Source organism: Oncorhynchus mykiss, chromosome 6 (assembly GCF_057628025.1).
Source record: "Oncorhynchus mykiss isolate SJ-2025 chromosome 6, ASM5762802v1, whole genome shotgun sequence".
In the NCBI taxonomy this organism is placed as follows: Eukaryota; Metazoa; Chordata; class Actinopteri; order Salmoniformes; family Salmonidae; genus Oncorhynchus; species Oncorhynchus mykiss.
In genome coordinates, this window is record NC_143027.1 from 73,010,650 (window position 1) to 73,026,635 (window position 15,986).

Genomic DNA, 15,986 nt, shown 5'->3' on the forward strand with positions numbered 1-15,986 from the left:
GATCTCAACAAACCATTTCTGTATGAACCTCGCTTTGTGCACGGGGGCATTGTCATGCTGAAACAGGAAAGGGCCTTCCCCAAACTGTTGCCTCAAAGTTGGAAGCACAGAATCGTCTAGAATTTCATTGTATGCTGTGGTGTTAATATTTCCCTTAACTGGAACACGCACCCCCTAGCCCGAACCATGAAAAACAGCCCCAGACCATTATTTCTCATCCACCAAACTTTACAGTTGACACTATGCATTCGGGCAGGTAGCCTTCTCCTGGCAACCCAGATTCGTCCATTGGATTGTCAGATGGTGAAGCGTGATTCATCACTTCAGAGAATGCATTTTTCCACTGCTCCAGAGTCCAATGGTGGCGAGCTTTACACCACTCCAGACGATACTTGGTATTGCACATGGTGATCTTAGGCTTGTGTGCAGCTGCTCATCCATGGAAACCAATTTCATGAAGCTCTCGACAACCAGTGCTGATGTTGCTTCCAGTGTCAGTTTGGAACTCAATGAGTCTTGGAACCGAGGACAGCACTCGGCAGTCCCGTTCTGTGAGCTTGTGTGGCCTACCACTTTGCGGCTGAGCCGTTGTTGCTCCTAAACGTATACTATTCACAATAAGATCTCTTACAGTTGATCGGGGCAGCTCTAGCAGGGCAGAAATTTGACAAACTGACTTGTTGGAAATGTGGCATCCTATGATGGTCTCGCGCTGAAAGTCACTGAGCTCTTCAGTAAGGCCATTCTACTGCCAATGTTTGTCTATGGAGATTGCATGGCAGTGTCCTCAGTTTTATACACCTGTCAGCAACGGGTGTGGCTGAAATAGCCGAATCCACTAATTTGAAGGGATGTTTTATACATACATATATACATACTTTTGTATATACAGTGTATGTTTCGTAGTACGCAATTTTCGGGGACCACTTTTGGCTCGTGAGCGCAGCTTTCAGATCGACTGGCTAAAAAGTATACAGGAGAACCTCTTTAATGTTGCAACATGGACCGAGAACTCATCGTCTGGGAGTGCAGGCCGAGATTAAGCTAGAAACTCCATTCAAACTTTAAAACATACCGGTCTGGAATAGTGTTGTATACAGCTTTTTTATAAAATGTATACTTTTTAAACTATTAAGTTTTTTTTGTCCTCCCCCCCAAAAATCATCCACTTTAATGGGATTTCTTCAACATTCTAAATTTCTCGTTGTTAAAAACTCCCAGACTTTTTTGCATCTTGATCTAATGTAAAATGATGGTGGAGGCTAAACTCTCTTTAATCTCTCCTTTCTTTCCCTCCTGCTCTCCCTCTCCCTCTCTGTCTCCCCCTCTTCCTTTGCCATCCTCTCCCCTGCTCCCTCCCTCCTGCTCTCTCTTGCTGGTGTCGTGGGCTGTGTTAATTTATACCCTCCCTCCTCTCAGGAGAGACCAAAGAGTGCCTTGGAGCGTCTGTACTCTGGGGATGTGCTGCAGCAGCAGAGTAGGGGGAGGATGAGTGCTGAGGAGCAGCTGCAGAGGATGAAGAGGCACCAGAAAGCTCTGGTCCGCCAGCGCAAGAGGACCCTGAGTCAAGGAGAACGCCAGGCCTCTTCATCACGAGCCTCCTCCTCCTCATCATCACAGCAACGCCCCCTTTCCGCAGACCTGGGCTCAGTACGTTAGAGCTACGCCTCACACGCCTAAAGCATGACGATTAGAGCTACAGCTACAATGCATGCAGAAGTAACAATGCATGCGACCACTAATACATTTCAGTTGCGTAGGGTTTTCATAGTGCCGTTGATGTGAGTTTGAGTGTGTGAGTTGGCCTGAACTAGCTGGTGCAGCAGGTAAGTGGGTGTGAGAATTGACTGCTGTGATTGTGTGAGAGGTGAGAGATGCTGTGGTGTGACATGCAGGTGGAACTCCTGGTGTTCTCACCTAGGAAGTGAAAGACTATGAATATGCAATAACAGAAAGGACAGAATAGGCGGGGCCCCTGATTTCAAATGTCCTCGACTCCATCGCAAGAAAATGATTGGAAGGATTGAGAGATATTCACATAATGCATTTTTTAGACTACAGTCTGTCTCTACTGAAGTAGACTCTGCTATGATAGTGATCATGGTAATGATTAACCTCACTTCCTCAACTCTATTAAAGGCTCTGGGAGATATGGAAACGACATTCTTATATGTCGGCCATCTTTAACTGTGTCAAAGTGCTTTTTGTTGGTTAGCTTGTGAGAATCTTTATGTGAATTATTAGTACTAAACACTGATGCATTAATGCAGCTTCAGTAAATGAGCTTTGTGGGGGTTGATTGTAGTTGATTGATTGTGCTACACTGAATCATATCCCTACTGATGCATTAACGGCCCATAGCCATTACCTCTCTCCTCCCTACACCCACCCCTGGCTAAACAACAAGTGTTCTCTCAGCATTTCTCTAATGTTACCTCAATACTGGAGATACACACAGCAGCTAATAACTCTCTCAATCTGTCCCACCCTGACTAAACTGCAGTTTGACCTACTCTCAGGCTCCATGACAGTGTTTCAGTCTGTGTTCCTATCAGTCCACTCGTGCAGCCCACTGCTAAGATACTAACCACATACCCTTCTTCTAGAACGGTCTGCCATTCTCTAACCAGGTCTCATTGTGCTGCTCAGACAAAACATCCATAATCCTGCAGATTAAAAAAACTAGACTTTTTACATTGTTTATTTTCACTGCCATTTTAAAGAGTGGATAAGTGTGGATATAGACTGCTGGATTAAACATTTTCTAACATCATCTATTGACTCATCACATTATACATTTAATGTGCCTTGTCGTTTGATACGATGCAACATCTGTCTAATACTGTGCGTTTTAGTCGTGTAGTCTTTGTATATGAGTAAAAGCTTCTAAGGCCTGACTTTAGCAGTGTGAATGCAGTTCTGATTGTGGTGACTTGTGGATCTTACCACCACGTATCTCTCCTTGTTAACAGACTCTACATACAGCAATGCCTAATGTAAAGTACATGTATCCATTGTGCCAATCATTTACAGTCGTATCAGAACTCAAGTCAGCGTATTATTTCTCTGTTAATCTGCAAATGGAGGATCACTAAGCTCCCTCCCTCTTCTCCACATATTTAATGTAGAGGTTTGCAAATAAGAAATAAACACAAATATTCCTAATAAATGCATGCTTGCCATGTGTTTTTTCTTCATTGCATGTTTATTAAATATGTATGTGTGGTATTTACTGCAGTGGGCATTTTTGTTGTTGTCTAGTAAGCACAATGATGCCTGGGACCAATATGTACATGTAAATGGATGTAGCTAGATGGATCCCTCTCTCCTCCTCATCTTCTCCCTAATCACTGACTGCACAAGTAGAGTGATGCATGCTGTGGTCTGAGAGCTTGGGACTTCACATACTGCACGTGCATGTGCACCACACCCCCATCAACAGGCCTGTACATGCTGGTGGTTTTGCCTGTGGAGAATACTGTTGCAATTGTTATGTTGTATACCGTTGTATGTATGTTTGAATGGAAAACACACACAGAAATATCACCTTTTTTTTATTTGAAAAAGGGAAAATGCACAATATACAGTATAGCTACAGAGAAGAAGAAATCAACATCTGTAGAGTCTCACACTGGATGTTGCCTTGAAATTGTAGCAAAAAATCCTGAGTCAACAGTTGGAAAGGGGACTAATAATGTGGTTGTTTTGTTGTATCACTGTTGTGTCTGTGAATCAGCAGTATGGTTGTATTGATGTGTAACTGTTGTGTCTGTGAAGCAGCAGTATGGTTGTATTGATGTGTAACTGTTGAGTCTGTGAAGCAGCAGTATGGTTGTATTGATGTGTAACTGTTGAGTCTGTGAAGCAGCAGTATGGTTGTATTGATGTGTAACTGTTGAGTCTGTGAAGCAGCAGTATGGTTGTATTGATGTGTAACTGTTGAGTCTGTGAAGCAGCAGTATGGTTGTATTGATGTGTAACTGTTGAGTCTGTGAAGCAGCAGTATGGTTGTATTGATGTGTAACTGTTGTGTCTGTGAAGCAGCAGTATGGTTGTATTGATGTGTAACTGTTGTGTCTGTGAATCAGCAGTATGGTTGAATTGATGTGTAACTGTTGTGTCTGTGAAGCAGCAGTATGGTTGTGTTGGTGTGTAACTGTTGTGTCTGTGAAGCAGCAGTATGGTTGGGTTGGTGTGTAACTGTTGTGTCTGTGAAGCAGCAGTATGGTTGCGTTGGTGTGTAGCTGTTGTGTCTGTGAAGCAGCAGTATGGTTGTGTTGGTGTGTAGCTGTTGTGTCTGTGAAGCAGCAGTATGGTTGTGTTGGTGTGTAACTGTTGTCTGTGAAGCAGCAGTATGGTTGTGTTGGTGTGTAACTGTTGTCTGTGAAGCAGCAATATGGTTGTGTTGGTGTGTAGCTGTTGTGTCTGTGAAGCAGCAGTATGGTTGTGTTGCTCTGTAACTGTTGTGTCTGTGAAGCAGCAGTATGGTTGTGTCGGTGTGTAACTGTTGTCTGTGAAGCAGCAATATGGTTGTGTTGGTGTGTAGCTGTTGTGTCTGTGAAGCAGTAGTGTTTGTGTGTAACTGTCATGTCTGTCTACCCCTCCTCCTCCAGTGGAGGCGAGAGCAGGAGTTTGACCTGCAGTTGCTGGAGCGGGCTGTGCAGGGGGAGGAGGCGCGGGGTGTGGTCCAGGGTGAGGAGTGTCCAGCAGAGCACAGTGATAGACCTCGGTCCCAGTCAGATGAGTGGCTGACCCTCCGCTCTACAGCCACGTCCACACTTACCCAGGAGGTGGACCCGGAGACTCTGGACTATGACCTGGACCTCAGCCGAGAGGTACAACCTGATCCTCACCACCTCCACCATCAAACCTCACCAAGTCAGAGCTGGTCACTTTAACATTTCATTAAGGACTTAGTACTTTCACAATGTTTAAATAATTGAATAGACTTGTTTTCAGCTTCAATGGTTATATTCCCTAATCCCTACAGTAATGGTACTAGAGTCGAATAGCTGTTAGTAGGAAACCTCTACTGTGTGTGTTTCTCTGTGTGTAGCTGGCCAAACCTCAGAAGGTGTTAATTCCTGAGCGCTACATAGACACAGAGCCTGAGGAACCTCTCAGCCCTCAGGAGGTGGAGGCTCGCCATCGCAACATGGAGCGCATCAAGAACATTCTGGCCAAGTCCAGGTATATTACAGCACCACCACTACTCACTGGGCCAATATGGAAGATCAGTTTGACAGGCCATTCAATTCATTGTGTAATGGTGTGTGTGTGTGTCCGTGTGATTAGTGTTCAGATCCTGGCGGGGCCCTCTGTGGCGGTGGACCAGCCAGAGGTGGTGGGTCTGGACTCAGCCCTACTGAAGCAGGAGAGGATCATCACCATGTCTTACGCCCTGGCCTCAGAGGCCTCCCTCAAGAGCAAGCAGGTTGCAGGTAATACCAACACACACAACTGGACACACTCTCTGCAGTAATACCAACACACACAACTGGACACACTCTCTGCAGTAATACCAACACACACTCTGCATCTAGTCTGCAGTAATACCAACACACACTCTGCACCAGGTCTGTAGTAATACCAACACACACTCTGCATCTAGTCTGCAGTAATACCAACACACACTCTGCACCAGGTCTGTAGTAATACCAACACACACTCTGCATCTAGTCTGCAGTAATACCAACACACACTCTGCACCAGGTCTGTAGTAATACCAACACACACTCTGCATCTAGTCTGCAGTAATACCAACACACACTCTGCACCAGGTCTGTAGTAATACCAACACACACTCTGCATCTAGTCTGCAGTAATACCAACACACACTCTGCATCTAGTCTGCAGTAATACCAACACACACTCTGCATCTAGTCTGCAGTAATACCAACACACACTCTGCATCTAGTCTGCAGTAATACCAACACACACTCTGCACCAGGTCTGTAGTAATACCAACACACACTCTGCATCTAGTCAGCAGTAATACCAACACACACTCTGCATCTAGTCAGCAGTAATACCAACACACACTCTGCACCAGGTCTGTAGTAATACCAACACACACTCTGCATCTAGTCTGCAGTAATACCAACACACACTCTGCACCAGGTCTGTAGTAATACCAACACACACTCTGCATCTAGTCTGCAGTAATACCAACACACACTCTGCATCTAGTCTGCAGTAATACCAACACACACTCTGCATCTAGTCTGCAGTAATACCAACACACACTCTGCATCTAGTCTGCAGTAATACCAACACACACTCTGCACCAGGTCTGTAGTAATACCAACACACACTCTGCATCTAGTCAGCAGTAATACCAACACACACTCTGCATCTAGTCAGCAGTAATACCAACACACACTCTGCATCTAGTCTGCAGTAATACCAACACTAATGTATCAGAGGCTGGGAGAAAGTCATGACTGCATGGGATAAAAGAAAAGGACTGTTTGATGCTCTCAGTGACTCTTCTTTGAATTTGTATACATAAAAGGTTTCCAACATTTCCAAACGTCAAATTATATTTTGTAGACGGTGTTGATAGACATACATGAATGTTCTGAATAACTGGTCATCTTCTCACTACAAACTTCCACATTATGTTTTAGTCTTCACTCTTCAAACATGAACTTGGTGGTACAACTTCTGCCAATCATGTGTCATTTCCAATAACTATACTTATGATTGAGGACCTAGTCCTCCCCTTTTTGGTTCATGCACAGATTCTAAGAGACTGACGCTCTTGTGTGGATGTTCGTCATGTCAGGGCCAAACACTTTCAGAAATGATTATCTTTCAAGTATGTGTCTGACAATATCAGTTAAATCTACCTTGCATCACATTGACATCCTCTGGATAGCTGAAGACGGGATAAAGAGAGGGTAGCTCGCTTTCAAGAGTGCTCTGTGGATGATGGAGGAGGGGAGGGGAAAGGTGCAGAGCCGGCCTATCAGGCCGTTCATCTCCTAATAACTCAATATTATTTCTTATAAGTGTGGGCCTTATGAGTAAAGACAGAGATAATTGCGATCCGTGTCTAATCTTTCAGACGGGGAGGATTCTCTTGATGAGGCTATTTTGTGAGGCTGATCAATGACCCAGGAAGACTGTGCTCAGGCTCTCAACTGCATCCTCCCGTAGCTGGCTCTTTGAACACGGTTCTGAACTCTCATAAAAGACACCCAGATCACTTTTCATCTTTACCTTGCAGCAGGCAGGTTCACTCTTCCAGTAGCATCATCAGTAGCAACCCTTTAGATGAGTTGCGTCTCTCTCTCTCCTCCTCTCTCGTTCTCTTTCTTTCTCTTTCTCTTCTCTCTCTCTGTCACACAGACTTACACTCAAGCGTCAGGATGTGATGGAGCTTAATATGCACAGAAGAGCAGAGTCAACAATTCTAACAATCTTTCCAGCATAGAGAAATTTCAGAATACATCACACGAGGCATCTTGTCAGACCAAATCAATGTTTTTTTCAACTCTTTGGTATAAAAGGAAACTTCTTTCAATGCGATTATGTATAATTCAGAAATAAACATTGTCATTTTATTGACATGCAGCTACATGATAATTGATTGAAGTGACATCTTATATTTGACTGTTTTACTGTACGGTATGTTTAGTGTTCAATTTCAGATTGTTGTCTTGTGTGTTATTGGGCATGGTGGGAGTGGCCCCAGCCAGCCCCTGTCCCTGTGTTGTAGTATTTGAGACCAGTCTGGAGACCACATGTGGGGTGTCTCAGTCTTGTCCCTGTGTTGTAGTATTTGAGACCAGTCTTGAGACCACACGTGGGGTATCTCAGTCTTGTCCCTGTGTTGTAGTATTTGAGACCAGTCTGGAGACCACATGTGGGGTGTCTCAGTCTTGTCCCTGTGTTGTAGTATTTGAGACCAGTCTAGAGACCACACGTGGGGTATCTCAGTCTTGTCCCTGTGTTGTAGTATTTGAGACCAGTCTGGAGACCACATGTGGGGTGTCTCAGTCTTGTCCCTGTGTTGTAGTATTTGAGACCAGTCTAGAGACCACATGTTGGGTATCTCAAATCAAATCAAATCAAATTTATTTATATAGCCCTTCGTACATCAGCTGATATCTCAAAGTGCTGTACAGAAACCCAGCCTAAAACCCCAAACAGCAAGCAATGCAGGTGTAGAAGTATCTCAGTCTTGTCCCTGTGTTGTAGTATTTGAGACCAGTCTAGAGACCACATGTTGGGTGTCTCAGTCTTGTCCCGGTGTCGGAAATGTTTTAATTCGGTCTTGACTTTGCCTCGGACAATGAGGACTTAATTTCTGGCCGACACCAATCAGCTTCCATTCAGTCATCCCATAAAACCACTTTGCCAGGCCAAATATATACACTCCTTTCATTACACATTAAAATCTTATCGCCAATTCAAACCTGGGCTTCCTACTTTACTCTTAACATTACTGTCCTTTACCCTAAACTTTGTCACGCTCGTCAGAATTTCCTTGATTTGCTGGTAGGGAGGAGTGGGGGACATTGTTTGAAAGTTGCGCTCTCACTATTAGTAAGGGGAGACTTGGGGAAGATGTAATACTGTATATTTTGTCTTTGTATCTATTACAGACCTGTTTGGGTAAGGGATCCTTAGTGGAGTGTCTCTCTGTTTTCCTCAGAAGTATATTGTCACCATTCTGAATGTCTACACCATCCATATGTTCTTCTGAAATATTAACACAGAAATACTGGACAATTATGGTTGCGATTTGACACAATTACAACCATGGTCTTGAATTGGAATCACATTTTTTCTGATCGCCACCTTCCCGGCATTTTTCTGGTTGCCCCCCTCCCAGCATTTTTCTGGTTGCCCCCCTCCCAGCATTTTTCTGGTTGCCCCCCTACCAGTCATGGTCTTGAATCGGTCTCGCTTTAAGTGGTCTTAAAAACAACACTGCCTTTGGATTTGTCAGTGCTGCTCCTAATGTGACTAATGTCCTGTTCTCCTCTTCCTCTCTGTCTTCCTCTTCTTCTTCTCCCTGTATCTACTTCTCAGTAGTACCACTGCAACCTAACATCCCCACCGTGCCTCCTCCTCCACCTCCTCCTCCACCTCCTCCTCCTCTTCCTCCTGTCTCTCAGGCACCTCCCCCTCCTCCTCCTCTAAGCAACGGATTTCACTTCTCGTTTGTCTAATCAGAGAAAACAAAGTAAGGACTAACAGCATGCTAATGGTATTGAGGTTTCACTAATTCTCCCTAACATGGGTGCTGCTTCACACCTCTCTGTCTGCATGATCACCGCACTGTTGTAATTCGGAAGGTAGTAGATCACCCGTCTCATTACCGTCAGCATACCTACACATCTGCAGGCAGCCAGCTAATCTCAATGTGCTAATTGTCTGTAAATTGTTATTGTAACTTTATCTAAAATGTGTGTTGGGCAGGGTAAGGGGGCAACACAAATGCCACTAGCTACGTGAGCATTGTGTGCAATTAACAAAGAAATGAGACACCTTTTGCTTCAGCACCTTGACAGTGGGACAAGTGTTCACAGCTGCATTCCACAACACCAATTATCCCACCATCTGTAGACTGCTAACAGTATTCACCAATACATGTAGAACAGGGAGAAAAATTTAAGTGACACTATTTTTAATGTGCAAACACATTGGGACTGATCATGATACTGTGTGAGTGTGTCCAGTTAACTTTGGCCTGTAGCACTCTCGGGCTCTCTACTGTACTGGCTCAATCATGCACCATCCGTTGGCTATCCTTGACGACTAACCCGATCCCCTTCCTTATCCATGGCACTCTGCAATATGTGTGGGACTGTGTGCATGTCTTTGTGTATATTTGGTGTCTTCCACCTTGTTGGTGTCTATCAACAACCCTGTCCTGTTTCCTTCCTCATCCATGTGTGCTGCTCAGCTGAAAGGGTCGGGGTCAGAGGTTATGATGTGTGGACATTTGGAAATGCCCAAATGACACCTTATTCCCTATATAGTGCTCTACTTTTGACCAGGACCCATAGGGCCTATGTAGTGAATAGGATGCTATTTGGGATGCAGACAATGTGTTTAGAGATGGTTCAGTATGCACAGCCAAGCCTACAATCTGCACTTACATACATATATATTTGGAAATTAAATAGTTGTAGAGTAAACGACAGCTATGTTTGTTTCCAAAGGATACCTAAAGATACAGCTCCTGTATGTGTTCTAAAAGAAACAACCGGTGTTCAATGAGTCAGTCTCACACACAGTCTGACGTTGTTGTGTGACTGTTGTTTTCACCGCTTGGTTTAACAGTACACTGTAGCATTTCATTCAGTTGCTTCAAGTTTGTTGTGATGTGAGTTGAGTTGGAGGGAAAAAAGGACACAAAATGATTCCACTATGTGACATGCTGTACAGAAAGACAGAGAGCAGAGAATGTTTCCCAGTTCACAATGTAGTTTTTTCTTTTTCTTTTATTTAACCAGGTAGGCTAGTTGAGAACAAGTTCTCATTTGCAAATGCGACCTGGCCAAGATAAAGCAAAGCAGTGTGACACAGACAACAACACAGAGTTACACATGGAGTAAACAATAAACAAGCCAATAACACAATAAACAAGTCAATGACACAGTATTAAAAAGAAAGTATATATACAGTGTGTGCAAAAAGGCATGAGGAGGTAGGCAATAAATAGGCCATAGGAGCGAATAATTACAATTTAGCAGATTAACACTGGAGTGATAAATGAGCAGATGATAATGTGCAAAAGAGCAGAAAAGTAAATAAAATAAAAACAGTATGGGGATGAGGTAGGTAGATTGGGTGGGCTAATTACAGATGGACTATGTACAGCTGCAGTGATCGGTTAGCTGCTCAGGTAGTTGATGTATAAAGTTGGTGAGGGAAATAAAAGCCTCCAACTTCAGCGATTTTTGCAATTCGTTCCAGTCACTGGCAGCAGAGAACTGGAAGGAAAGGCGGCCAAATGAGGTGTTGGCTTTGGGGAGGATCAGTGAGATGTACCTGCTGGAACGTGTGCTACGGGTGGGTGTTGTTAACATACAGGTCGCAGTGGTGGGTGGTATAAGGTGATTTGGTAACAAAACGGATGCCACTGTGATAGACTGCATCCCGTTTGTTGAGTGTTGGAAGCTATTTTGTAGATGACATCGCCGAAGTCGAGGATCGGTAGGACAGTCAGTTTTACGAGGGTAAGTTTGGCGGCGTGAGTGAAGGAGGCTTTGTTGCGAAATAGAAAGCCGATTCTAGATTTGATTTTGGATTGGAGATGTTTAATATGAGTCTGGAAGGAGAGTTTACAGTCGAGCCAGTAAGGTACAATGATCCATTAATTCCATATGTGGTGTATGGTCACTTGGGTTTTGGGGGTTTTGTCTTTCTCACTTTCAAAAAAGGTAGTTTTCTCATGGTTTCCTATGAGACTAATATTCCCTTTTAAAGATCTGGTGTGTTGTATGATGCACTTTATGTTGTGGTGAGTTCTGCTGCATCATCTTCATTGTGGCTGGGATGCGTTTAGGTTAATAACCTTTACCCATGTACAGTACTGTACTTTGTTATTCAGTAAGACCATGGTATTTGATTAAAAAAAAAAATATATATATATTTCTACTTTACTAGACTAAAACCCTGCTAATACTGTTTGATTGGATCCCAGCTAAGAATGTATTCTTCATTTCCTCCCATTCTTCCATTCTGCTTGGTGTTCTAGAATTTCTCATAGTCTTCCTAAACTAACTTGATGTGTTTTGTTGATTTTCCCTCAGCCAATGCGCTTTCTGGACACTGAGGTGCTGTTCCATGATGACAATACAACCTGGATTCTTGAAGAAAGAAAGACTTTGTTTGGTGCTGACAGTTACACTGTTATACAGTAGATGAGTGTTAGTGAACATTTAACCTGCCCTCAGTAGCACGCAGCAGGACTTACTCGCTGATGCATTTTTAGGAGCTAAAATGAAGTAACTATTTTCTTAAGAAAATGTATGTCTGCCATGAAAGCTGCTGTGCATATTAACTTTGGAAGTGTCTAACAGATGTTAATCCCATAATAGAAAATGGTTTTATACATGTTATTGCACTTTTAGCATTATACTGTATCATAGTGTAGAACTGAAAGAGATATTTTCAAGCTGAGAATGTTTCGTATTGCAGTGTGATCTGAATTTGGAGGGAACTTGTATTTTTTTTTTTAAAGTTAATGAGAGTATTCACCAACTGAAAGGTCGATATGAACATGATAAGGTACTGAACATGTGTCATGTTGATTGTATTTTTGTCAAAACTCAGACCATATTCTTACACCAAATCACTTGAAATGTCATTTGTGTTTGTATCTAGCACTGCCAGTCTCTTAATGGCTTGCCAAATTGATTTTTATTTTTGCTTACAACATTGGGAGGAAAATAACATTGAACATAGTATTTTCTGGATGGCTTGGGCAGGTTGCACAATGATAATTATTACAAATGTAAATATTAAAGATATTAACATGACATTTGCCTTATAAATGTTTTGTCTTCAACAACCGACTCATGCAGTAGTCGTAATAACCTTTATAAAATGATAACGGTATACTGAGGTATTCAGAGAATGTGAACCCCCAAAACTCTTTGGTCTTATAGCCCATTGTACAGTTTTTAATTTAAATCATATGATATTGCGTCAGTTTAATAATTGTACTACTCTGTGGATGACAGTTGAATAATATGGTTGACTGTGTTGGAATCTTCAAAACCCTTTATCTTGTGCCAGTTCTGATAACCTTCTCTTCATGCTGACCAAAAAGTACAAAATGTAGCCTCATCACAGCTCCAAGGATTCTCTTTGAACATTCCTATTGATTGCTTTGCCCTGTTACATTTCATTCTATTATCTGAGAAGGGAATCCAACTTTACAGGCTCAAACCAAATGAGGCAAACTTTCAATACAAAAAACCATGAAATGTTTCTTTAGTTCAAAGCTTCTCCTTCTTAAAGGGCATTTTCTATTCCGTGTCTCTACATTTTCAACTGGGAAGGTGGGTAGTAATAGCATTGGTGTATCTGAAGCATAGAATTTATATCTTTTAAATCAAAGATCTTTTACTTTGTAAAATAAACCTATAGAGACGAACATGGCATTGAACTTATGAATCAAAGCTGATGGAATTATGATTCTAAGCTTTTTGTAACTTACTTTTTCACATGTTCTGTAAATGGAAGGTCAGCTATATAAAAGTCATGACTAGAATCAATTGCAATTGTTCTGTCAGTCCTATACATAATTCTACAGTCCTAACATATTCGTATAGCATGTACTGGTATCTTGCTTATAGGCTATGCTCCTTTGGCTGGTGGTCCAGTAGACTGCTCTCACCTCCCTTGTGAGATCTTTATCTTTAATTGGAGAGTAATTACATACACTTGTCTGCATGGTACTCTTTGAAAACACCTGTGAGAGGGGATGTGAGAGGGGATGCACCTCCCAGAGCTCCACAGTGGGAGCTGCCACATCTCCTCTCTCTCCATGCCATCTCGAGGAGTGGGAGTGTGGGCCCCAGAGTGCCTGCTAGTCCTGGTGGGTATAAGACCCATCACATCCGCTATTCTGCTTATTTTGCAATAAATGGGCTGTTTTTTTCCTCCTCCAGCAGAAATTCACCCAAGACCATCCACTGAGGATTGTGGCATTTCCATTTATTGACGTTTGGCTGCTGGTTCATATACATTTGTTATGCTATGCTCTGGACTTCAAAGAGAATGAAATAGGGCCTATTATGCTAATTCTGTCTTGTTCTGTTCAACGTAATCAAGGCCTCACACATTCATCCTTTACAAAATGTTCCTCACTGACTCTAGGAAAAGGTTTTCAAACGTACATGAATAGAAAAGGGAATTCCAGACTTTCCCAGTAGACTCCAAAATCCCGTAATTGAGCACTTGGGGGGAGACAACCTTTAGTCATTTTGAAACTATAAATGATTAGAGAATTTGATATGAAATCCAGAGTAAACAATTGTGAAAAACAGTGAATGTTTCTCTTCCTACATGATTGTAACAGGGTGGATCTGTTTGTTGGTAAACATGCCCCATGTTAACCCTTGCCAGTCCCAGGTATAGCATGTTTCCATAAAGGGCATGGCCCTGGGTATTTAAGCTTGACTTTTTGTGTCATTCACAATATTCCATGACCACTAGAAGGCTGGTGTGTGCAAGGAGGATGGTCTAGTAGTGAAAGCACAGTCAGTGTCTCTATTAGACACCATAGGAATCCTGACTGGACTCTGATTGGACATGAGCTGAACCAAAGGATCCAACACAAAAGGTACTTTGATTCCAAAATGGTCTTTTATGCTCTTTTATCATCTCAAGATCAATATACATGCTTTAATAAGGGATGGGCTGGTGTTCAATTATTGAACAGTTAAGAATTATTGAATATTCTCTCCCAACACACTGTACATGCCTTCATAAAATGAAAATAATAAAATAAACCTGTAACTTTTTAAGACTGATATTTAATAGTATATTCATTGTCTCATTCTCGCTCAGTTTATTGCAATACAACTTATTCAATGGTTATTTAATGCTACAGCACAGCCTTTCTTTCAGGGTAGACATATACACTTTCTTCAGAAAGTATAAACACCCCAAGGCTTTTTCCACATGTTGTTGTGTTACAAGCTAAATTTAAAATTGATTCAATTGTCACTGGCCTATAATGTAATAGTGGAATTATGTTTTTAGACATTTTTACAAATTAATAAAAAATGAAAAGCTGAAATGTCTTGAGTGAATAAGTATTCAACCCCTTTGTTATGGCAAGCCTAAATAATTTCAGGAATAAAAATGTGCTTAACAAGTTACATAAGTTGCATGGACTCACTCTGTGTGCCATAACAGTGTTTAACATGATTTTTGAATGAATACGTCATCTCTGTACCCCACACATACAATTATCTGTAAGGTCCCTCAGTCAAGCAATGAATTTCTAACACAGATTCAACCACAAAGACCAGGGAGGTCTCACAAAGAAGGGCACCTATTTGTAGATGCGGGAGAGAAAAAAATGACATTAATTATCCCTTTTAATTGAACCTTTATTTAACTAGGCAAGTCAGTTAAGAACAAGATCTTATTTTCAATGACAGCCTAGGAACAGTGGGTTTACTGCCTGTTCAGGGGCAGAACGACAGATTTGTACCTTGTCAGCTTGGGGATTCGAACGCTCTAACCCCTTTGAGGATGGTGAAGTCATGAATTACATTTTGGATGGTGTTTCAATACACACAGTTACTTCAAAGATACAGAATGGAGCTAAGTAGAGGCAAAATCCTAGTGGAATACCTGGTTCAGTCTGCTTTCCACCAGACACTGGGAGATGGATTCACCTTCCAGCAGGACAACAACCTAAAACACAAGGCCAAATCTACACTGGAGTTTCTTACCAAGAAGACAGTGAATGTTCCTGAGTGGCTGAGTTACAGTTTTGACTGAAATCTACTTGAAAATCTATGGCAAGACCTGAAAATGTTTTTCTAGCAATAATCAATCACCAATTTGACAGAGCTTGAAGAATTTGAAAAGAATAATGGGTAAATGTTGCACAATCTATGTGTGGAAAGACCTTAGAGACTTACCCAGAAAGAGTGCTTCTACAAAGTATTGACTCAGGGGTGTGAATACTTATGTAAATGAGAAATATCTGTATTTCATTTTCAATAAATGTTCAAACGTTTCTAAAAATATGTTTTCACATTGTCATTATGGGGTATTGTGTGTAGATGGGCGAGATTGTTTTAATGTTAATCCATTTTGAATTCATGCTGTAACAAAACAAAATGTGGAATAAGTCAAGGGGTACGAATACTTTCTGAAGGCACTGTAAATACGGTATATGGTAACAGGTTTATGTGAACACAGTTGTTCTACCCTATAAATGATTGAGTATGAATGTTAAAAAAATGCTGTGTTAAAGAAAACAATGAATTGCTCTC

The 15,986-nt window shown here is 41.9% G+C and overlaps 1 protein-coding gene across 36 annotated transcripts in view; it reads left to right on the plus strand.

Annotated features, from left to right (window-relative positions):
• The window catches only part of LOC110526543 (pleckstrin homology domain-containing family A member 7), a 135,924-nt gene extending 123,421 nt beyond the window's left edge, over positions 1-12,503 (plus strand). For 23 of the 36 annotated variants that reach the window (XM_090238836.1, XM_036980924.2, XM_036980925.2 and 20 more), the window contains 6 exons: positions 1,420-1,650; positions 4,614-4,835; positions 5,057-5,190; positions 5,296-5,441; positions 9,043-9,196; positions 11,775-12,503. In XM_090238836.1, coding sequence (XP_090094962.1) covers positions 1,420-1,650; positions 4,614-4,835; positions 5,057-5,190; positions 5,296-5,441; positions 9,043-9,182 — 873 coding nt within the window. In that variant the 3' untranslated portion in view covers positions 9,183-9,196; positions 11,775-12,503. Of the gene's footprint in view, positions 1-1,419; positions 3,170-4,613; positions 4,836-5,056; positions 5,191-5,295; positions 5,442-9,042; positions 9,197-11,774 lie in introns of those variants that run through there. The other 13 variants (XM_090238813.1, XM_090238817.1, XM_090238821.1 and 10 more) reach the window with 2 other exon arrangements.
• Positions 12,504-15,986: the final 3,483 nt, after the last annotated feature.